The sequence below is a fragment of the Moschus berezovskii genome, chromosome 13 (assembly GCF_049115385.1).
Source record: "Moschus berezovskii isolate FMDL1 chromosome 13, NW_MosBer_1.0, whole genome shotgun sequence".
Lineage (NCBI taxonomy): Eukaryota > Metazoa > Chordata > Mammalia > Artiodactyla > Moschidae > Moschus > Moschus berezovskii.
Window position 1 is genome coordinate 353,678 of NC_142472.1, and position 24,181 is coordinate 377,858.

Genomic DNA, 24,181 nt, shown 5'->3' on the forward strand with positions numbered 1-24,181 from the left:
CGACTCGGCCGCCTGCCCTCCGCCTTCCCCTCCCCTGCTCGTCCCCTCCCCCCTCCCCCCTGCTCCGCCCCAGCCCCTTTGCCTGGGCTGTAACTGGGGACTCAGGCCTGTGAGCAGCTCCAGGCCTGCGCTCACCTGCTTCCTCAGGCGTGTCGCTGCGGGGCAGAGCTGCCCTCGGTCTGTACTGGGCACAGCTGCTCCCAGGCGGCCCCTGCAGGGGTTTCTCAGCAGAGAGCCAGTATCTTAGGGGCTCCTGCTCTGCAGGCTGGGGGCCCATGTGGGGTCCCCCCGCTGAGGAGCAGACCCGGCTCTGCTGGACACCCCGGGGGCTGACAGACGCAGCCCCAGGAGCTCACCGCCCCCCAACCCCCGGACACCACTGGAGCAGAGCCCACGCAGACCTCCGGCCGGCACAGGCCATGGACGCAGAGCTTATACTCGAGCAGGGAGGACTTCCCTTGGGATGACGTGCACCAGGAGGGCCGCGCTGAAGGTGGCCACCCTGCCCTCCCCGGGGACTTGCACACGTGAACAGCACATCTCCTAGGAAGCGGCCCTCACGGCACACAGCCACGCTGCCTTCGGTAACGTGCGTGATGATGGATGAGAAGAACGGAAGAGAAACGAAACTGCTCTGTAAGCGGTGAGGCCAGAGCCCTGTTGCTTCAGCGGGAATTTTAGCTCAGTTGGGGGTGTGGCCACATCCCCACAGAGGGGGGGCAGGTGGAGCGGCCTCACCACTGGGGTCCCCCGCATGGCCCTGGCCTCTCCTGCATAGATTTGCCAGGGAGGGTCTGCAGGAGGGTCTTCAGGAGGGTCTGCAGGAGGCGGCCACAGTCGGGAGGGGGCTGCTTTGTTCTTGAAAAGACCAAACTACTGCTTTCCGTCTCCACCCGCTGCATCACGGAGTGTAGGGAGGGGGCTTCTCCCCAGGGAGGAGGTGGGTGGGGGCGCTGGGAGGGTGCCAGCAGCTGGAGCTGGGCTGAGGCTGTGAGTCCTCAGGCAGAGGGAGGTCGGAGCCGGGTGAGGCCGCAAAGCCACTGGGCAGCTGCAATCAAACAGAAAAACCTCCTCAGCCCACCGGGGCCCCTCGGAGCCCCCTTGGGCTCAGCCCCCAGGCCCAGGCCCGCAGGTGGTGACTGCTTCCTGATGAGGCTGCGTTCCCAGGGGGCATGGGAGGCCCTGACTCAGCCCTACGGGGCCCCCACCTCTTCTGCGGGACACCGGTCTCAACACTCAGAAGGGTGGCCATTGACCACCTGACACTGGATACGCAGACACACTAACCCAGTCCCAGGAAAAGGCTGCCCAGCTCCTCTGGGGCCTTGGGCTTACTCAACGCTTCACATTTTAAGGGGAAAACCAAGAACATCAATGTTTTCCATAGTGCGTGATGGTTAATTTTATGCATCAACTTGGCTAGACTACGGTCAGTGCCCAGGTGCCAGACTACCATCTAGATGTCTTCTTGAGGGTGTTCCGTAGCTGTGATGAGCATGTAGACCAGCGGATCACCCTCTCTGTTGCAGGTGGGCCTCATCCAATCATTTGAAGAGGAACACCTGCGGTCCCCGAGCAGAGGGAATTCCGCCTCCAGACACCTTCAGACGCAAACTGCAGAACCCATTCTTCCCGGGGCCTCCAGCCTGTGGCCTGCCCTACAGGTTTCGGACTCTCTTCCCCTAGCTGTCTGTTTCTCTAGCTGTAAATCTATGCGTGTGCCACCTCCATCTGTAAATACACCCTCTGTGTGTCTACTCTGTGCAGACACGCTACTGCCTTTGTATCTCAGGAGACCCCACACTAACACACCTAGATGCAAAGTGACCCTGCAAAGAAAGTGCTGGGCCATGGCACAGCTTTTAAACGAATGAAACTTCCAGTTTTTCCCCACCAGCCAACAAACCTCTTAAATTTCTCTTTTTTTCTTAACTTCTAAGGGTTAGAAATGCCTGCTTAAAACCAACATTAAGTAAGTAAAGCAAGCAACCCCTTCTGCGATGGGACATGGTGAGTGCATGCAGGCTCTGGTCTGCAGCAGGGCCAAGTGGGTCCTTGCTCTCCACCCATCAGGAGCCCAGGGCCAGGAGGCACCTGCCTGCCTGCCCCTCCTCCTGGAGACCCTCTAAGGGGACTCTGGGGTCCAAGGACCCTGGGCCCCTGCCCAACTCTGTTGCTCTCTCTCTCAAGTTCATACTTCTTTCTGGCCGTGGAAGACAGGAAATCTCTAGAGAGCGTCCTTTCAGGCCTGTGGGGACCCCAGCTCCCACTGTGCACGCGCGTGCTCTGTTCTTCATTGGAAATGAGCCGCTGAGAGAACCAGGGAGTACACCGCACCAACCATGGAGTAATCCAGTGGGAACCACAGAGGAGCTCGCAGGAACCACACGACAGAGCAATAGGGATCACAGAGTAAATGACCAGGAACCATGAAACGAACAGATCACCACGGACCACAGAGAAAACCACCAGGAAACAAGGAACAAGCCACCAGGAACCAGGGAGGAAGCCACCACAGAGCAGAGTTAAGCCAGGCTCTGCTCACACAGGTGACACCATCAGGAGGGCAGACAAACAGTCCTTTAGGAAAGGACGCGAGGCCCTTATTTACCGGATTTACCGGCGTGCAAGGTCCTTCGTTACAGGATGTGAGTTGATTCTCGGTGGGTCCTTATTCCTGCATTTCCTGACCAGGCAGCCCAGGGAGTAAAGAAGGTGAGTTCCCTTCCGTGATTTTTCTTTTGACTAACTGCTCAAAACAGCCCCCAATAGCGGCTCGCTCCCTCTGTCGTGTAGGAGTGTTTTCCGCTGCCAATGACTGGACGGAACACTTGCAGAGTCCCTTTCCTCCTCCGCTGGGAGCAGAGCGGGGAGCAGCTGTTTGTCCTTTTCCTTCTGACAAGACACACACACGGCATCTCCTGGGAGTCTGATTACTGCTGTGCGTGAAACTGTGTTCCTACACGTGCTGCTGGTAAAAGCTGATCAGGCCCTCGTCATCATCAATACAGACCAGAGGATGTGCCAAGGCCACTCCCCGCAAAACGGAGGCCCTCTGCCCCTAGAGGCCACAGGACAACAGTTGAGGACACTTTGGCCGTTATGCTGGGGGTGCGCTGGTGGCTGGTGGGTGGCCTGGCGATGCTGCTCTATGAACAAGGCTTCACCACACACACCTCCTCCCACAGCACCTCAAAGCCTCCAGAGGTGTGTTAGAGTGAAACCTGAGTGGCAGCCACTGTCGAGGGTGAGGAATGGCTGGAGGTTGGAAACCCACAGGCACCACTTGGGGACTCTGGCACGTCCCGGGGGCCAGGCAGCTGGCCCACCCGGTTGCTCTGGCCAGGAAACTGCAGCCAACTTCCGGGGGACCCAGATGGGGGTTAGGAAAGCTGAGGCCCTGAAACGTCAGCTGGCTGGGTCTCCAGGGCCACAAGGAGCGAAGGACACCCAAAACGCACCCCCGGGGCCATCGAACGTCCTGCGAGGGGCCTGGGGATGTCCGCATGTCATCCCGCCCCCTTGCTGGTCCGCACTGCCCCCACCTAACCAGGAGGGGGAGCCACAGACCCCCCCCCCAACTACTTCAGCCCAAGCCCCTGCTCCCGGGTGCCACCCAAGCAGCACATCCCAGGTGAGGCCTGCCCGTGACGTGAGCCTCGCCCTGGCCGAGGCACTTGGCCTACCTGGAGGGGCAGCGGGTAGGACGAGCAGGTCGGGACGGCTTGGGGCCCAGGGTGGAAGCCTGAGTAGGCCAGGATCTGCTGGGCGGGGTCGTAGAGGACCCGAGGCGCCGTGGACGTGCCGTAGGCCAGCTGGGCCAGCGGGACCTGCCACAGAGGATGGAGACACGTCGGCCAAGCCTGGCTCTGGGCAGCCCCATCCAGTGGTCATGCAGGAGACAGCCGTCATCCTGTGGAGTCCCCAGGGGACAGCGTCCACGTCCTCCCGCGGGTCTCCCTCTGACCGGAATTAAAGCTCACCTGGGACCTGCCTCCGGAGCCCTGACAGCAGAGACCTTCGGGTGGCGAGTGGTGTCTCCGTTTAAGATAATTCTTCAATTATAAGACGCACTACACTTACAAGAGCATCTACTCATAGGTGTAAACTCTAAGGAGTCACTTTGCTTGCTTCTCCCAACACCCCAGAGCTCTGGGTTTGCGAGAGGAAGCTGTCCAGCGCACGGCTTACACACAGCTGCATCCTGTGTAACGAGCGGCCTTCTCTGGGGGGTTGCCACATCCCCAGAGAAGCTGCAGCGGTTCTATCACACACTCAGTGAGCACAGGACCCCTTCTGGGAAGCCCATCGGGTGGACCACCATCCCTGGGGACAGACCAGCAGCCTCCACCAGGCTCACAGGGCCCGAACCAGACTCTATGCATCCATGGAGACCGACATCCCTGTCCTTGGAGATTTGCCAGGGAAACACTCTGACCGGCCACAGCAGGAGAAGCCCCCCAAGAGAGCCCCACAGACCCTGGCCGTCCCAGGGGCAAGAGGACCGCCTGGTTGCCAAGCCTTGTGACCAAGTAGAAGCTGGGCCTGGGGTCTGCAGGGCCCAGGGTGGGAGCCTGGGGAGAAGGGTGGTTACGGGGGCACCGGGGTCTCCTATGGTCTCCTAGGACTCGTCTGGGGTCAGGAAACCTTCCAGAAACATGTCACAGCTCTTGAGAGGCTCCAGGCTAAACTGAGAGACGCGGGCAATGGCCAGTCTTCGGGGCAGCAGTAACAAGCCGCCCGTCGGCTGTTTGAGCAGGGGCATCGCTGGGGTCTGGGCCGCAGGGGGCCGTTTGGAGGTGCGTTTACACTGCCTTTTCTCTAAAGCTGGGTGACGGGAGCGTGGCTGCTGGTGTGGGCAGTCATGGGTGCTCCCGGGTGTCAGGGGCCTCGCGTGCAGCACCTCCGGGGATGGGGCCAGTTGTGGGAGGTGCCCCGCGGGCTCCGCTTGACAACACAGCCTGGAGCAGCCGGCCCCCTGGGGAGGACACCGGCCATGGGGAGAGCCGCCCAGACACTCAGGCAGGCTCTCGGGGACGCACATGGAGTCACCTGTGCCTGGGGAAGTGTAGGCCCGAGCCCCACACCCACGGGGCGGAGGCACTGGGATTCCACGAGCTTTGGGCCAGGGCGGCGTGGCAAGGCCGTCGGGGGCCAGGCTCCGTGTCCAACTCTGCCCCTGGGTGGGCTCAGGCCGCTCATGCCTCAGGGAGGGCGGGCTGAAGGGCCAGGGCCACGGCCAGCCCGGCAGGGGCGGGCACACTCACCGCATCCTTGAAGGCCCCCAGGACGGCAGCGGTGACGACCCCCAGCAGCAGCCCCAGGACATTGAGTGCAGCCGAGGCCCAGAGCAGCCAGTAGAGCTGGAGCGCGTCCCGGCAGGCACGGACGCCCACGAACTCATGATATACAGGGGGACTCCGGACGCTGCATGGCAAGGGGCATGTGTCACCCGCAGCCGCGGAGGCGCTGCCCGGGCAGGTGGGTGGGCAGGGCGGAGCGGGGGCTGGGGCCCTCGGCAAGGAGACACAGCAGGCAGCGGACCCCGAGGCCATTTTCACCCGGGAGCGACCCAGGCCTCTGAGCAGAGCAGAGCACACTGCCCTGCGGCCCTGCACAGGCCCAAAACTCCAGGGGTCCTAGGCTTCGGGGGTCGGTCCCCACAGGGCTGAGATTTACCTCCAGGGACTGGACCAAACCCTGGAACAACACCTCCAGCCTTGGGCGGGGGGCAGGTAATGCAGCTCTGAAATGCCCCAGGGCCCCGTGCCTGCCGCCAGCCCCTCCCCAGGGAACCAGGGCCAGAGGGGGCGGTGATCCCTGACCCCAGCCCCTCCAGAAGCGGGGTCTGGCCCCCAGCACGAGCCCCCCAAGAAGCCTCCCCCGACACACCTGCCCAGGCCCCGGGCCTGACCTCCCTGTCCACGACCACTCACCCCTGGCAGCCATAGAGGTCGCAGCAGTAACAAGTGTTGCTCTTCACCTTCAGCGGACACCCACCATTCGGGGAGTGACAGGTGACCTGCAAGCAGACAGGCAGCCAGGTGCCCACACCTGCCCTGCCCTGCCCTCACCCTCACCCAGCACTGCCCCCCAGTCAGGCAGCCGCCCCTCCTGAGTGCGTGTTTCCTGACCCGCCCGGTCTTCTGCCGGGTCAGGTGCTGGTGGGCGATGCAGCCTCCCTGCAGGGGGAGGTAAGGGACCAGGTGACCAGCGCCTGCTGCTGGACGAGGTGGGGGAGAGGGCCTCGGCCCTGTGCCTCCAGGGAGGGACCCCTCCAGGTGGGAGACCCTCCCGGACCTGCCAGCAGCTTGGTCTGACCCACACCGTAGAGGCCTCCCCTGCCTTCCTCGGCACTTCGTGACCAGTGCCACGAGCCAGCCACCCCCATGTGGGCAGCAAGTGGGCAGAGACCACCCAGCTGCGGAGGGGGCCGGGAACCTCAGGAAGGACTTGAGGGGAAGAACGTGCGTGAGTGGGGACAGGGACCCGGGCAATGACCCCCACTGACCAGGACGAGGCCCCAGAGCGCTCTCCGGGAGTGCGGGCCAGGCCCTTGGAGAAGGGGTGTCCCATGTGGGCAGGCGGCAGCGGGCGGCGTCCCCGACGGCCATAGGCTTCAACCACGCGCCTGCTCCCACATTCCTCCCACCACCCGCCCTGCGCCCCTCCTGCCTGACCGCTGCACACAGCATCAGAGGCTGTGTTTAACCAAACTGACCAATCTTCACAGACATCTAGACAGTGAGATGAGAGTTGGCAGGACAGACGGGGCCAGGCGGCCACCACAGCCCCATCGCTCCCAGAACAGACGTGAACTCGCCCTGTGTCCTCAGCCCTGGACGGCCGGTGAGCTGGGACCCACATGAGCTTGGTCCGCACTTTGTGATGCACTAATTAGTCAATAAAAGGCTCATCTCGAAAGCCATAGAGACTGGACAAGCGGACACGGGGCTACTCCGAGTCCAGGGTGAAGGTGACGGCAGATGCCCCACTCCTCACCAGACACGTGGTGAAGACGCGGCAGAGACACGCTGGGGCCAGGACAGTCCGACGTGGACAGAGCCACAGGTCAGGGAGAGGACGCGCTCCGGCCCTTACCTCCGTCTGGTAGACGTCGTGTAGATAGCCAGCTCCGCTGGAGTAGAACTGGCACCTGCCTGCCATGAGGGGCCTGGGCTCCTGGAGGGAAGTGGAAAGGGCAGCCTCAGCGCAGATCGGCAGCGACCCAGGGCAAGTTCAGACCTGTCACCGCGGGCTCCAAGCCCGAAGGAGCGAGGCCACGACCAGCAAGAGCCCCCAGGCTCACCCCAGAGCCGCGGAGAAGGCGGGGAACTCGGGTCTAACACTACGGCTACAGTGGGGGAACAAGGGAAAGGGGGAGGACAGCCAGCGGCTGGACAACACGAGGGCGCGCAGGCGGGGCGGGCCGCCGAGCCGGGCTCCACAAGGGAGGCTGGACTTCTGACGGCCTCTTAACGCACACAGCGCCTGAGACCTGAGCCAGGACGGCTGGGAAGGACTCACGATGTGCCGAGCGGCGAACACGCTGTCCACGACGGCGCAGCAGAAGGCCGCCACCACGCCGAAGCTGATGAACACGATGGCTGCCACCAGCTGGAAGCAGAGACGGGAGCGGCTCAGGTGCGGCAGAACCTTCCAGCACCCACCCTGCTCAGGTCCTGAGGCCCCCTGGAGCCTGGCAGCACCTCCGCAGGATCCTCACCCGGAACCCTGCGGCGCCTCCCTGGGATCCTCGCCTGGAACCCCACAGGGTCCTCACCTAGAACCCCGCAGCACCTCCCCAGGATCCTCGCCTCCCCCCATGGCCGCTGGAGACCCACCACGCCGGCCGGGGTGCCCCCCTCCCAGCAAGGCCTGCCCTGGTTGCTTGCTTGTTTCATGGGGTATAGGGAGTGACGGTACACAGCGAGCTGTCGCCCCACCGCACAGCCTCGTGGATGAGCCGGGGCCTCCCAGAGCCCGGCAGTTCCTTGCTGTAACAAACTGCTACCAAGACCCTGGTCGCATTCCACAGAAAAGCCTGGGCTCACACACGAGAGTTTCTGCAGGATGGGCTCCGGGGACCCAGGGGCCACAGTTGCCAAGAGACACGGCGGGCACCTGCGCACGCCAGAACCCAGGGGACGAGTGGCCCCCACCCAGCCTGACGTGCGCCCCTGACGTCCCCAAGGATGCTGCCCGCGTCCCCCGAGTGCCTGCCCGCTTCCCCCGCACGCCTGCTCCGATCCAACAGCACACAAGCCTCACTCTTACCGCCTGAGTTTCCGTTACTCATGAGGCTGAGAAGCTGTCCTCACGTCTCAGGCCGGCCATCTCTTTAACATTGTTTTCAATATTTCTTGTGAAACGATTGCAGGTTTATGAAACCTGCAATCATTTGAGCCCTGCACCAGGACCCCTCCCAGCACCATGCGATCCACAACATAAGGGCATGTTCTCCAACCTGGGAAGTATGTAAAGTGACCGGAACTTTCACCCAAACCTTGTAAACAAGCTGCCACGCACACGGCGTCTCACCTTCAGCTTTGAGAACAAGGCCAGAGGCCACCCAATCACACCACGGGGCTGTCCCAAGGGGCAGGCGGCCAGGCGCCCTCCTCGCGGCCCCTCCTTGCTGTGTAGGTGCGGGTCTGCCCAACACCTGGCTGGCAAGCCTGCTCCCGCAGACAGGCACACAGCCTCCCCCCCAGGCCCTGTGGCGTCCCCGAGCAGCAGAGCTGTCCCTAGAGATGGCTCTGCTGGGCCGGCGGGTCTGCATCCAGCCCTGTCACCGGGGCCTCTTGGGAGTGGGTGTCTGCCCAGCCCATGTGCCTGAGCTGAGTGCTGGCCCCAGGCCGGGGGCCCTGCCGGTCTCACCAAGAGCGGGTGGGTGAGCAGAGCCATCATCAGACCCGCTGCCCCAGTGAGGCCTTTGGGCACCACCTGACGACCTCACAGACCCGCGCTCCTCATCCTGGCTGGTGGCTGGCTCCGACCTGCTGCCTTGGCCAAAAGACCCTCACACCACACCTCCACCCAACTGCCTCCAGGCTTCACAGAAAGCACACACCTTCCAAGGTACCCTGGCATGCAGGACCGCCTGCCTGCCACGGATGTGTAAATGTGGCCTGACTCAGTTTGCACAGGTCCTCATCAACCTTCAGGAAATGTTACAGGTCAGTGCTAGCATGATCACAAGCATGATAAACGGCTCGGGGACGACCGCACGCATGGAATTGACCGAGAACCCAGGGTCCAGGTGACGGTGCTGGGAAAGACATTGCAAGTCCTCTCCTCCAAGCCCTCGTCTAGAAATAGGAAACCTGTCAGGACAAGCATTAGGAGAGCATCCTCTCAGCCGAGACCTGCGCGTCCTGGGCCCTGTTACAGCGCCTTATCCTTCTAGGCCTCGCGGCCCCCTCCAGCTGCTAGTGGTTTAACATTAGCAGAAGGACCGCTCACCCCACAGAAGGTGCCTCTCCTATGTGAGGGCGGCCCGACCCCACAGATGTTGCAGAGAGGATGTGTCTGTTGCCCTGGCAACCACAGGATGCCCCGGGTCTTGTTGTGAATGCACCTCCTTGCCCGGTCAGGATCTCTTCTCCTAGGAGAGGGACAGCTGTTACTCAGGAGCTAGAAGGTCATCTTCAAATCTCCGCTGGGCCCACCGTCTACATTCCAACAAGGGCAGGTGATTTTAAAATGCAAATGCTAAGCAGATAAGGTTGTGATATGAAGAGGGCTGCCCAGAGCTGTGTGGAGATGGGGTACTTCGCCCCGACAACAGGGTCCAGGTGAGAGGGGACGCAGCCCAGCCAGGACCAGGGAAAGTGAGGGCTGTGAATGCACACGCTGAACAGGAGAACGACCACAGACCTCATGCAAAAGCTGGAATGTGGACCCGTCTCATGCTACATACAAAATCAACTCTCAGGGGTAAAGAATCCGCCTGCAATGCAGGAGATGTAAGAGAGGCAGGTTTGATCCCTGGATGGGGAAGATCCCTGGAGGAGAGCATGGCAACCCAGTCCAGTATTTTTACCTGAAGAATCCCACGGACAGAGGAGCCCCGTGGGCTACAGTCCATAGAGTCACAAAGAGTCAGACAATACTGAGCGACTACGCAGACATACTCAGACCAGACTTAAATATGACCGAGAAAACTCCGGAGACCGTCACGGCTGCATATCGTCACCCTGCTTATTGCAGAGCACATCATGAGGAACGCTGGGCTGGAGGAAACACAAGCTGGAATCAAGATTGCCGGGAGAAATATCAATAACCTCAGATATGCAGATGATACCACCCTTATGGCAGAAAGTGAAGAGGAACTAAAAAGCCTCTTGATGAAAGTGAAAGAGGAGAGTGAAAAGGTTGGCTTGAAGCTCAACATTCAGAAAACTAAGATCATGGCATCTGGTCCCATCACTTCATGGCAAATAGATGGGGAAACAGTGGAAACAGTGGCAGACTATTTTTCTGGGCTCCAAAATCACTGCAGATGGTGCCTGCAGCCATGAAATTAAAAGATGTTTGCTTCTTGGAAGAAAAGTTATGACCAAACGAGATAGCATATTAGAAAACAGAGACATTATTTTGCCAATAAAGGTCCGTCTAGTCAAGACTATGGTTTTTCCAGTAGTCATGTAAGGATGTGAGTTGGACTATAAAGAAAGCTGAGAGCCGAAGAATTGATGCTTTTGGGTTGTGGTATTGGAGAAGACTCTTGAGAGTCGCTTGGACTGCAAGGAGTCCATCCTAAAGGAAATCAGTCCTGGGTGTTCATTGGAAGGACTGATGCTGAAGCTGAAACTCCAATACTTTGGCCACCTCATGTGAAGAGCTGACTCACTGGAAAAGACCCTGATGCTGGGGAAGATTGAGAGCAAGAGGAGAAGGGGATGACAGGGAATGAGATGGCTGGATGGCATCACCAACTCAATGGACATGAGTTTGACTGAACTCTGGGAGTTGGTGATGGACAGGGAGGCCTGGCGTGCTGCAGTCCATGGGTTCGCAAAGAGTCGGACATGACTGAGCGACTGAACTGAACTGATAAAACTCCTAGACCTTGGGTAATCTTCATGACCTTGGAATTGGCATGAGATTCTTAGAAATGACACCAAAACATAAGCAGCAAAAGAAAAAGTAGGTAAAATGGGCTTCATTAATACTGAAAATTTTTACGCCTCAAAGGACACTGTCAAGATGGTAAGAAGACAGCCCGCAGGATGGGTGGAGCCCCTGCAGGTCGTCTATCGGATAAGGGACTTGTGTCGGGAACACACAAGAAGTGACCCAATTTAAAAACGGCCAAAGGACTTGAATAAACATTCCCCCAAAAATGATGGACAAAACCAACCAGAACATGAAAAGCAGCTCAACGTCACTCATCAAGGAAAGGCAAATCCATGACGAGGCTCCCGTCACACCCACTAGGGTGGCCAGTATAGACAGAACAGCACACGCCTTACTCTGCGGTAACTCTGGCCGTAACCCTCTGAGGAGCTGCCAGGCTATTTTCCAGAGAGGCAGCACCTTCCCCACCGCCTCACACACCGTGGACGCCCAGGGCGGCCACTGTGGTGCTGGGGACGCCGCGGAAGACGAAGCGTGCAGGGGCGGAAACAGCGGCGCCACCTGACGTGAGGCGAGAAAGGAACGGCCCAGCCCTTCTGAAGCCCACGAAGGCCCGCCACGTGGGACCGGCAGAATTAACCAGCATTCTTACAGCGCTGTTTCCCCAAGGTAAATACCAGCAAGACAGGCTCCAAATGGAAACAGTCCATGAAAATCAGGTCTATAGCACCGATCAAGGCTGGCACGCATGCCCACAGACAGACGGCTGTGGACGTGTCCTCTGCACAGCCCTCCAAACCGCGCTCCTTCCGGCTCTCCACTGACCCGCTCTGCCCAGTCTGGGAGAGGCTACACGCTGTCATACCCCAGAGGCAGGAGAACACGCGAGGGCTCCTGACTCAAGGACAAATGCTCATACGTGCGTGATTTTGCCTGAAGCTTACACACAGTGACTTAAACGAATGACCAGCCCTACACTTTTCTTCCTGAGCCCCAACCTTAGCTGCTAAGGCACCACAGGAGGCTGTGGGACATAAGCCACAATCCCAGGGGGGAGGCTCAGACGAGGATGAGTGGCACCCGCTCGGCCTGAGTTTCCGCTTTACAGTGCGAAGCTAGGGGCTGATTCTGGGGCACTGGGTTGGGGCAGGGCTTTCCTAGGAACACCTACAGCTACAGCTGTGGGGGTGACAGGCCCCGCCCACATCCCACCCCCCACACTCTCCACCCCCACATCCCCTACACTCCCCCCCACACTCCCCACTGCCCACACACTCCCCCACCACACCCCCTCACATTCCCCCAACACTCCCCACCGCCCACAGTCCCCCCACCACACCCCCCTACACCCCCTACACTGCCCAACACTCCCCCACACTCCCCACCCCCACACCCCCCACACTCCCCACTGCCCACACACTCCCCCACCACACCCCCTCACATTCCCCCCAACACGCCCCACTGCCCACAGTCCCCCCACTACACCCCCCTACACCCCCTACACTCCCCACCCCCACACCCCCCTACACCCCCCTACACTTCCCAACACTCCTCCTTACACTCCCCCGACACTCCCCACCCCACACCCCCCTACACTCCCCCACATGCCCCGTTATACTCCCCCCACATCCCCCACACTCCCCCCACCACACCCCCCCACACCCTCCCTACACTCCCCACACCCCCCACACTCCCCGTTACACTCCCCGACACTCCCCACCCCCACACTCCCCCACATGCCCCGTTATACCCCCCCACATCCCCCACACTCCCCACTACCCACACCTCCCCACCACACCCCCCTACACCCTCCCTACACTCCCCACACCCCCCACACTCCCCACTCCACCCCCACACGCCCCGCGGCCCACATTTGAAACAACACACATTCTCACCATCTGCTTTCTGTTCTCCACCAGGTTGACGCCAATAATCCCTAAGAAAGATCCGAAGCCCAGCTGACACCAAAGGAAAACAAGGGAGAAAGCGCTCAGGTTACAGGCCTGACAGCATAAAGCGGACATGGAGCAGTGACCGCCAACCTCAGGACATCCCATCAGAGAGCCTGGCTGGCCACCCCCACCCCCCGGGGCTGGAAGCACTAGTGGCGGGGTGGGGGTGGGGGTGGCTAACACCCAATGGGTGGGCCTCTCGAGAGCCATCGAAGCTGGTGATCACAGTGAAGCTGCTGTGTCTGTGTTCTGAACCATGTTCTCATCTTGTGTTCAAATACCTGAACTACAGTAACAGACTTTATTTTCTCAGGCTCCAAAATCACTGCAGACGGTGACAGCAGGCATGAAATTAAAAGACAGTTCCTCCTTGGAAGAAAAGCTATCACCAACCTAGACAGCGAATTAAAAAGCAGAGACATCACTTTGCCAACAAAGGTCCACCTAGTCAAGGCGATGGTTTTTCCCGTGGTCATGTATGGATGTGAGAGTTGGACTGTGAAGAAAGCTGACCGCCGAAGAATTGATGCTTTTGAACTGTGGTGCTGGAGAAGACTCTTGAGAGTCCCTTGGACTGCAAGGAGATACAGCCAGTCCATTCTAAAGGAGATCAGTCCTGGGTGTTCATTGGAAGGACTGATGCTGAAGCTGAAACTCCAATACTTTGGCCACCTCATGCGACGAGTTGACTCACTGGAAAAGACCCTGATGTTGGGAGGGATTGGGGGAGGGAGGAGAAGGGGACGACAGAGAATGAGACGGCTGGATGGTGTCACCAATTCGATGGACATGAGTTTGAGCAAGTGCTGAGAGAGAGTGAAGGACAGGGAGGCCTGGCGCGCTGCAGTCCACGGGGTCGCGAAGAGTCGGACACGACTGAGCTGAACACTGAGTGATGTGAACAACACACCGGTTGAACTGATTCTGGGAAAAGAGTGTCACAGGCCCCTCACCCCAACACGCAGAAAATCTTCACGGGGACCTGTCCTCTGCGCCAGGGGGTCAGAGGGAGGCCCGTCCCAGGGTTTCTCCTGGGCCATTGGAGGAGGACAGCTGACACCTTGGGGAGGATCAGGAAGCCGGAACCCAGACTGTTCCAGACACTGACAGGCTGACACCTGTCACTCAGCTGAGTGGGTGGACAGGTAACTCCCACCCGTCACTCAGCTGAGTGGGTGGACAGGTAACTCCCACCCGTCACTCAGCTGAGTGGGTGGACAGGTAACTCCCAGGACCGCCCACTTGCCCCCAACCCCGCCTCAGCTCTTTGCCCAGGGGCGGGTGACGCGGGTGCAGCAGGGAAACCCCCAGAGCACGTCTCAGCGCCCAGGGGTGCAGGCAGTCTCACCCCACCGTGCCCATCCCAGGGAGAATGCCTCAGTTTCTGAAGAGCGGAGTTCCAGCAACGCCAGGGGTGCTGCTCAGAGCAGTGAGAGACAAGCCCCTCGCGGACACACAGGGCGGCCTGAGTCCGGGCCCTGGAGCCCGCTAGTCGGTCCCCCTGGCTCTGCCCGCCCGCTGGCTTCTGAGTGACCATGCAGAGCCGGGGGGAGGGGGCCAGCAGGGCTGTGGCGCCTCTAAGGCCATGGCACCAAATTTAATGCATAAACGTCAGACCAACCTGTGTCCATGAATGTCTTCTCTGTGAGGACATCCATGAGACAGACATGAACGCACAGATGCAGTTTTCACCAGTAATTTAAAAACTCAAGGAATAAGGAAAGACGAGCATTTTCTTCCAAATATTGCAGTCCCACTCCACCATCCACGAGAGCAAAATCCCCTCCAATATAAATGAATTAAAATATGTCTATTGTTGCCTTAAGTTCCATGTTTTTGGATGTGAAAAAAAATCCTCTTTACAAAATGTTGAGGTGTTTCCACCCTCTTGCCCAGTTTCTGCTTGAGACACACCCTTCATTCACTACAGGGTTGGAGCTGTGTCCCCAGAAGTGACTTTCATCCTCATTTGCCTTGAGCAAAGCTCATCTGTCGTGTCCACCGTTTGCTTTCAAAATCATTCAACTGAAGCCAATTTCACCCTGGCCGTTGCCCAGGAGGCAGGTTCTCTGCAGAGCGAGGCTCTGAACACACCCGGGATGTTCTGAAGGTGACCTCAAGGTGAAATCCTGAGCCACCGAAGCTTGGAGAACATGGAAGACCTCCTCGTGGTTGATCCCGACGCTCTGCAGGTCATCTGGAGGACACATCCTCACAGCCACCAGCCCCCAGCTCCCCCCGCCCTGTCCAGGAAGTCAGATTCTCGAGAGATTTCACTGAGAACTCCATCTGCACAGACACTGTTCGTGGGGGTTTACTCATAAAGGGTAAACAGGGAAATAATGTAGATTTATACAGCAGAAAGTATAGAAATAAAGAATACAAAGATGAAATGAAGAATGTTTGTAAAATATTTTCATCCTTGCTAAAATTTCATCAACACCGTTACTCATGTGGATAATACTTTTAGCGAGAAATTAAATAAGCTTCATTTCTAAGTGAAAGTGAAGTCACTCAGTTGTGTCTGACTCTTTGCGACCCCATGGACTGTTGCCTACCAGGCTCCTCCGTCTGTGGGATTCTCCAGGCAAGAGTACTGGAGTGGGTTGCCATTTCCTTCTCCAGGGATCTTCCTGACCCAGGGATCAAACCCGGGTCTCCCGCACTGGAGGCTCTGTTTATCACTGTGTAAGACTCCGCCCCGGGCGTCATGTCTGATAAAGGGCAATGTCACAGCGCTCCCTGAGTGCAACGCCGACGCCAGGAGCAAACTTTACTGCCAACAGTGGACACGACCTCATAGTTCAGAGCCTTGATGATCTCGGATTTGGGGGCTGCTCTTGCCAGGTCTGCCTAGGCTGTGACTTTGCCGTGGGGGGGTCACTGCCCAGAAGCAGAGATGTGGACTGCATCAGCTCATTTTTCTGCTGCTCCCATGCAGTCGTATTAGCGAGCCTCCATCCAGGCTCTGTGGCCTCTTTTAAAGTCCAAGCCCACTTTCCGAGAGGGTTGGCTCCCTCCGGGGACCCTGGGAGGGCCGATCGCTCTCCTTGGCTCTGACTCCTTTCCCTCCTCACTTCTCAGGACCCTGCACCCCACGGGCCGTCTGATGCAGGCAACCACCTGAACTTCCAGCTCTGCGGGCTGCGGTGGCGTGTCAGCACCACACGAACTCTGTACCCTGGGCCCCAGACCTGCCCCCGGGGCCCAACACTCACGATGATGCCAGGGTAGTAGCCGCCCACAGTCACATTCTCAGTTCTTGTGGTCGCGGCCAGGCCGACGGCCAGGATGGCGGCGGACACCACCAGCAGAGCCCCCACAAACCACAGGGTGGTCTTCTTTCTTCTCACAAACCCTGCCGGGGGAGGACACAGGAGGAGCCAGTGGGTAAGGTGCTGGGCTCGGGGAGGGTCCCAGCACCTCGCAGGCATCCCAGCAGCCATGGCTCTTGCCGGCAGCCCTCCGCTCACCGACAGGGCCTGGGACGCACTCCCTGGGACCACGAGTGTCTGCCTCCACCCTCCCCGCCTCCGTCCTGAGAGCGGGACCGCTTGCTACCCTCCTCTGCCCAGCTGAGGTCTCGCCCGCTTCCTCGCTGTCTCCTGGTGAAGGGCACACAGACCCCACTGGTCCTGCATGGCCGCCCTCACCTGGGCCTCCATCCGACCACCTGCAGTGAGAACAGGAGCCCAGCCATCCTTCCCCGGGGCCCCGCTGCACCCAGAGCGTCTCTAGCCACGGACACCATGTTCTGTGTCCACTTCCCCATCGCCGTCCCCCAGACAATGGGCCCTGCGAGGGTGGGGCTCTGCCTCATTCCCCGACAGCCCCCTCTTGCCTAGGACAGCGCCCACACATGGCGGGTTCTCAGTAAACATCGGGCTAGCCAAGCCCTCCCTGGGTCCCAAGTCCCCTAGCCCTCCACCCAAGCCCCAGCCCACGGCAACAGCCAGGCAGCCACTTGAGCAGGAGCCTGGTGCTTCCCAGGTCTGGACCCCACCCCAGCTCCAAGGCTGGTCGGAGGACCTTTGCACCCCGCCTGGACCAGGCTGAGCAGGCTGGGCACAGCGAGGGTGCCTGCCCCACTCCGGGCCACCCGTGAATCCACGCTGTTCTATGGGTGCACCCTTGTCCCAGGCTCTATCCTGAGCCAGTGCCGTTCGCTGGTCCACCTCTAGGTCTCGGCTCAGCGCCAAACTCGCAAGACATTGAATGGGAGGTGCAGAAAGTATAAAAGTGTGCAGAGCTCACCACCACACTCCTGCACATCCGCCTCCCTCTCCCCTTGTCAGCGGGCCCCATTATTGGATGCGGAAACGGGTCAGCTGAGAGGTGGCACTTCCCAGCCTCTTCTGCTGAGTGATTACTTCCTCAGCACATAGTCTCCATCTCAACAAGGGGTGTCAGGTGGAACCTATGGGAAATCTCTTAAAGGAACCATTGTCTCGGCCTTCCTCCCTTTCATCCTTCCCATAGCGTGGAGTGTGAGCACAGAGACGGAGCCCCTGCAGCCATTTTGCTCTGTGAGGAAAGCTCGACAAGGGAAGTCGCACCCAGAGAGGCAGAGCAGAAAGACAGCCCCGGCCCACCCACCTCTGAACTCTGCTTAGGTAACAGAATCACATCTCCAGACTGCAAGGCACTACTGTGGACGCCCTGGTGTCAGTAGTCACAGAACTCAAGAAAGCAAGAAGGGAACCCTTCCATTACTGGCACCTCCCTCCCCCAAGCCTTGACTTCTGGGTTTCGTGTGGAACTACCTTCCCCACACGTGTCTCAAGGAAGGCAAGAAGCCTTGTTTACAATAACCTTAATCGTAATGCTAATAATTATTACCGTAATCAAATCTCAGTTGTGGTCATCAACAACCACACAACAGAGGCAAAGACAGTCAGGCAGAGGGCCAATGAGAGACCCACATGGAACCCACCTAGGCTGGTATGCTTTGTTTGTTGCAGAGTTAGCTGTCTTGATCCCTGTGACTCCAGAACAAAATGGGATGAAAGAAAAGCGTGGTGCTTCTTCCCGCACCCAAGTTTTCAAAACTGATGTGCGTGTGTCTGCGTGTTTGCTGGGAAAGCAGCTGTGCATCTGACCACAACCACCATCTCAGGTCTGGACCATCCCATTGACAGAGGAGCCTGGCGGGCTACAGTCCATGGGGTCACACAGAGGTGGACACGAGTGACATACATACATACCATCTCGGGTGACCCCGGGCCCCTCCAGCAGCACTCACCCGGCTCCGCCGCTCCAGACTATGCATCTGAAAATTTACACGCTGTCTGCAGTCCCATCAGCAAAGTTGAACGGCAGGCCAAGGCCATGCCACCCAAAGCCAGATTGTCACGTACTCAGAAATAAATTACCCAAAACCCTGAGTCAACGTGCTGACTCAGAATCGCTTGGTCAGCCTGGGACACTGCTCTACCCACCGGCCTGGCTGGGGCAGAGCTCTCGGGGAGGTCGCTTCACTCCAGAGGCCCTCCACCCTTTACCCGCTCTTTCACTGCCATTTTCCAATAGTTTTTATCGCAAATATTTGAGACCTGTTGAGGGCGAGCCATCTAGAGGAGTGTCCACAGATGCACAGCCCAGGTATGAGCAGACAATTCACACCTTCAGGACCTAGCAGCCCGGGGGTGCCAACGGAGGGCTTTTCCCTCATTCACTGCTATTCGCTGCATCTTCCTGGTAGAGCCACAAGCATGCAGAAGCAATCATTTATTTTTCCTTGCATATTTAAAGCCTGAAACCAAGGATTCAAGTACAAGCTGGTTTCCCCCAGAGACCAAAAAGTCAATGGCTACAACTGATCTGGGGTGTCTTGCTGGGGGAAGAGACCATGGAAAGGCAAAGCCACTTTGAAAATGGGTGAGTGAGAGAAAGAAAGTCACCTCCCCACGGGCGACATCCTGTCCTGGGTGATTAACTTTAGAATGGCAGGTACGCTGAAATAAAGGACACGAAAGTTACAAACACGTCTTCTGCTATGGTTTGGAAAATTAACGAAGCTGTTACCTTGGAAAGTGACGCGACAATCACACTAGTGACACAGGGCCATCCAGCAGCCGGATGGCCCTCTAGCCTCTGCCCTGCCCATCTGGCCCGGGCTCACCTCTCCTACGCACGGGCCACCCTGCCCAGCCCCAAGCCCCACGGGGGAGCCCACAGCCATGCTGTCCCCTGGGCACTGCTTGCCCTCGACTGCTCTTCCCAAGGGCCCAGGCCAATCTCAGTCGTAAAGCACGTTTTAAGAGCAGGAAGATGCCTGAAATGGGACTAAGTGTTTGACGAAATTATCAGATGCCCTCCTCCTCAGAGGGCTTTGCTATCTTTACTATTTTAATGCATTGTACGTTCATTACGCTCAAAATAATTAACTGCCATCTCAGTGCCTGCTTCACACCACCGGTCCAACTGTTGGACCTGGTCTCTTAGCTCCGTGGGCCCGTCTGGCTGACCCCCTCGCCTCCCTGCGACGACACTCTGGTTCCGAAGGCTCTCAGCTCCGCTTTGATCAGCCCCTTCAGGAAGCTGCATGATGAGTGGGGACTGGAGGGCACCCCCATGAACGGTTTTTCTGCGGCCTCGTCAAGTCCATTAGTGACATCCCGACAGGCTTCGTCAAAGGCGTCTCCTTCCTAGGAACCACCTTCAATCTAACTGCACCGTTTCACCGCACTTCCCCAAGTCTGACTTTCCCTGTGAACCTGCTACATGATAAACAGCACAGGGCCCGAGCAGCCCTTTTGTCAGGATTGTGTCATAGCTGCTAAGGGAACATGAGGTCTGGGAAGACAGCAGACAGGGAAGGGATGGTTCTGAGTGGCCTCGTTTCAATGACACAGGCTGCACGATCTGGACTCCAGGCACACGAGAGACAACACGGCAGGATCCCAGCCTGCACTCGGCGTTATAAACACGGGACTTCACGTAAGCATCAGACAATAAGAAACGAGTTCAAGAAAAGACGGCGGGCCATGCTCCAGACCACCATCACACGTGTGTACTTTTAGGTCAGGTTCTGGAGGGGAGGGGTAGTCTGTGCTGGAGGAAAACACCAGACTCCTCGACCTGTTCCTTTGGCCTCCCTGTCCCGTCAGCAGGAGTCTCATGTGTGCACTGTTATAATTGAAGCCCCGTAAGGTTGTGCCCGGTCAGCTAAAATCTCAACTATGACGCTAACAGCTGTGCTGGCAATTTACGTGAACTGTGCCCGAAATGTTGTGGGGCTGCCAGACACGCTGAGTGATTCCAGGTGCCCCCACCCCTCTGACCCTGCAGAAGACCCTGAGAGCAGGGACCATGGGGCTCCTGCTTGACATGGGGTTCCCACAGCTGTACCCCCTCATGCTGAATGCATGACTGAGCTTTAGTTCCCTGATCTGCAAAGTGGAGATAATGACAGCTCCTTGCTCGCCTGCCACTTCACTGCTATAGGGAGCAGTGCGAGAGCATAAATGAAGGTTCTAGATGTGTTTTTACACCTGTGATAGCTGGAGGGTCATGGTTGGTGCTAACATTAAGATGGCTCAGCCCAGGGCTTCTCCTCTCCCAGCCTCCCCCCAGCCTCCCCCCAGCCTTCCCTCCCAGCCTCCCCCCAGCCTCCCCTCCCAGCCTCCTCCCAGCCTCCTCCCAGCCTCCTCCCAGCCTCCCCTCCCAGCCTCCTCTCCCAGCCTCCTCCCAGCCTCCCCTCCCAGCCTCCCCTCCCAGCCTCCTCCCAGCCTCCCCTCCCAGCCTCCTCCCAGCCTCCCCTCCCAGCCTCCTCCCAGCCTCCCCTCCCAGCCTCCTCCCAGCCTCCCCCCAGCCTCCTCCCAGCCTCCCTTCCCAGCCTCCCCTTCCAGCCTCCCTCCCAGCCTCCCCCCATCCTGCCCTCCCAGCCTCCCTCCCAGCCTCCCCTCCCAGCCTCCCCCCAGCCTTCCCTCCCAGCCTCCCCCCAGCCTTCCCTCCCAGCCTCCTCCCAGCCTCAGTGACCAGGTGCAAGGACAGAGAAAGCTCAGTCACTGTCCCACCCTCTGCACCGTCTTCACTGAGTGGAGCTGGAAGGGTCCATCACAAAGTGGGCGGGGGGGGTGGGGCAGTCACCTAGTCACCCCCTCCTGGCGGGCAGGGCCCAGGACGCCCAGAAAGAAGGAGCTTGTTTAATCTCAACAGCGGCCGTGGGCACAAAGCAACTGTTCCAGGGAAACGGACACAGGAACATGCCCTCAGCCAACAATTTCCCTTTTATTCCACGTTTACACAGAACACACCCACAAGGGTGTGAACGCAGAAATGTAAGGTAGAAAATGCCCATGATCCCATCCCAGCCATACTAAAGTTAGTATTTTTAAGTAAGAAACCAACTCTTAGCATTTTTTAAATTTAAAGTTCTTCCTCAGAAGCAAAATCTAAAATGTTATTTTTAAATCAAGTCATTCTAATATAATAATGGCAATAACCATAAGTAGTTAATGACCATAATAACAACTATCTGTTATAATCAGTAACTGCATTTGCTTTTAGAGACTGTTGGTCACAGAACTGTTTCTTTTAGAAAGACTCCTGATTCCTCAGTTATCATTTAAAAATCAAGTGACATCACTAATCTGGTTTGTAAAAAGACTTTGCAGGGCTGGGAGTTTAATCCCGCATTTCCTACTGGATGGTCTGTGAAGCCCTGCAGGACCCAGGCGTCTCCACTCCCATCCCAGAGCCTCTTCTCTTTGGAAGTCTCCCCGCCTCCTCGTCGGGAAAACAGCCCCCTCCTGGCGGCCTCCCGGCAGAGAATAAAGGCACTGGCCTCCTGTGTCCCAGCCCCGCTTGGCTACATCAGGCTGGGAGGGAAATCCTGGAAATTATGGAATCGTCTGGGGAGGGCGCGGAGAGCCCAGCCGCCCCAGGGAAGCCCAAGGAGAAAGTAGCTACCTGGCCCCAGGAAATGACCTTTTCCTAGAAATTTTTGGCGACTGAAGTTGGGTGGAAGGATGAAAACAGAGCGCGTTGTCCGGCTTGCGCGGGTCGTGGTCTGCTGTCTGCAGGAGAGACGGTGGAGGAGAGACGGCGGGGGCCCGCGCAATCGGGACCCCCAGAAAAGGGGCGGGAGGGGGCCCGTGGGAGCTCGGCACCGGAGGAACGCAGCCCGGCTCACCTGCGCGCTCAACTGTCGTGTCCAGGAGGGCCAGGGGCCCGGGCACCGGCGGCGGGAGCGGCTGCATCCCGGGGCTGCTCTCCCGCTGCTGCGACAGCGACCTCGGGCCGCGGGGCCGCCAGGACCAGCCGGGAGCGCCGGGCCCTCCGTCCCGCCGCGGCGTCCCACCCGCGCTGCGCCCCGCCCCGCACTTTCGCCCCGCCCCTGGCCCCGCCCCGCCCCGGACCTCGTCCCGCCCCGCACCTTCGCCCCGCCCCTGGCCCCGTCCCGCCCCTGACCTCGCCCCGCCCCGCCCCAACCCTCACCTTCGCCCCGCCCCTGACCTCGCCCCGCCCCGCCCCGGACCTCGCCCCGCCCCGGGCCTCGTCCCGCCCCGCACCTTCGCCCCGCCCCTGGCCCCGCCCCGCCCCTGACCTCGCCCCGCCCCGCCCCAACCCTCGCCTTCGCGCCGCCCCTGACCCTGCCCCCCGCCCCAACCCTCACCTTCGCCCCGCACCTTCGCCCCGCCCCGCACCTTCGCCCCGCCCCTGGCCCCGCCCCGCCCCTGACCTCGCCCCGCCCCGCACCTTCGCCCCGCCCCTGGCCCCGCCCCGCCCAACCCTCACCTTCGCCCCGCCCCAACCCTCACCTTCGCCCCGCCCCAACCCTCACCTTCGCCCCGCACCTTCGCCCCGCCCCTGACCTAGTCCCGCCCCGCACCTTCGCCCCGCCCCTGGCCCCGTCCCGCCCCCAGCCACCCCACACCCCGGCCTTGTCCTGGGCAGACCATTAGAGGTGGGACGGCAGGTAATGCTGAGAATCTGCGGGAAGGGGGCTCCCCTAGTATGGCCACACTGACACCGCTGTTTGGAAAGGAAGGTGGTTCCTGTGTGCTCTGCTGTGCTGTGCTCGGTCGCTAAGCCACGCCCAACCCTTCTGAGACCCCGTGGACTGCAGCCCGCCAGGCTCCCACTGTCATTTCCTCCTCCAGGGGTCTTCCTGACCCAGGGATTGAACTCGCGTCTCCTGCCTGAGTTTCTTGCTTGGGCAGGTGGATTCTTTAGAAGCTTAAGGACACACCTAAGACCTGTGGTTCTAAGCCCAGAGAATCATCTAAAGATCTTTTTAAAAAGATTTACTTCTGCCCTGAGCTCAACCCAGACCCATTGACTCAAAATATCTGTCAATGAAATCGCTGTGAGGAACCCCAGTAGTTCTGAAGGGGCTCCATTGTGAGAGAAAGCCCTGACGCGTGGGGTCTGCACACAAGATGGCTCTGTGTGCAACACGACCAGAACCAGGGTCACTGCGTGGTGGGGCTGCAGACACCAGCAGGAAAAACCAGCAGGAATGCAGCGTGGAGCGAAAATGTGAGTGCGTGGTGTTGAAGCGAGTGGAACATCACGTGCGTGGTTTGTAAGTGTGAAAAGCAGCACTGTTCACCCACGTGTGCCCTGCATGAGCTGCACGGACAGTCACTCTGCATCCTAGATGCCGTCCCCTTCACTCGGGAAAGACCGATGGGCGAGGGGACAGAGGTCCTGGTACAGTGGGCCCTCGGCGGAGAAGGGACAGCAGAGAAGAAATACGGTACCCGAGGGCGAGGTGGGCCTGAGCGGTGCTGCCAGAGGCGGGACCATGTGAAGCCGGGAGGAGGAGGCTCTGGTCCCCACCAGAGCAGACGTCCTGCTACCCCGAGGGCATGACATGGAGCCAGGCAGCCATCTGGGAAAGATGCCCAGGCAGACCAGGCAGGTGGCCGGGCACATGGGGACAGCAGGAGGCCTTACGGGAGTGCCCGGCTGAGCCCGTGTCAGAAGGGTCACAGAGGGCACTTTTAGGGCAGCAGGGTAGGCCCAGGAGGCCGGCGGGAGGCTCGGGCCCAGGGAGGTGACTGGTGCAGACCGGGACGGGGTACGGCTGGCGGGGCCGCCACACGGGCCTCATTCCGTGCCTATTGTCCCAAAGATCTGCTGAGACCTTCTTAAAGAATGTGCTCGTGTTGCCAGAAACGACACCTCCAGTAAACACG

The 24,181-nt window shown here is 59.3% G+C and overlaps 1 protein-coding gene across 3 annotated transcripts; it reads right to left on the reverse strand.

The window, feature by feature from the left end:
* Nucleotides 1-94: 94 nt before the first annotated feature.
* Nucleotides 95-22,337, reverse strand: TMEM255B (transmembrane protein 255B). Of its 3 annotated transcripts, XM_055426868.2 has the most exons (9): nucleotides 22,171-22,337; nucleotides 16,253-16,392; nucleotides 12,978-13,040; nucleotides 7,528-7,617; nucleotides 7,102-7,182; nucleotides 5,937-6,022; nucleotides 5,268-5,427; nucleotides 3,687-3,830; nucleotides 95-1,048 (listed from the first exon to the last, which is right to left on the reverse strand). In XM_055426868.2, exons 1-9 carry the CDS (start codon nucleotides 22,235-22,237, stop codon nucleotides 902-904), a joined length of 978 nt encoding a protein of 325 aa, XP_055282843.2. In that variant the 5' UTR covers nucleotides 22,238-22,337; the 3' UTR covers nucleotides 95-901. The 3 variants fall into 3 exon arrangements, with proteins under 3 accessions (XP_055282843.2, XP_088698962.1, XP_088698961.1); XM_088842836.1 differs by lacking the exon at nucleotides 12,978-13,040; XM_088842835.1 differs by lacking the exon at nucleotides 22,171-22,337 and having other exon boundaries at nucleotides 16,253-16,468.
* Nucleotides 22,338-24,181: the final 1,844 nt, after the last annotated feature.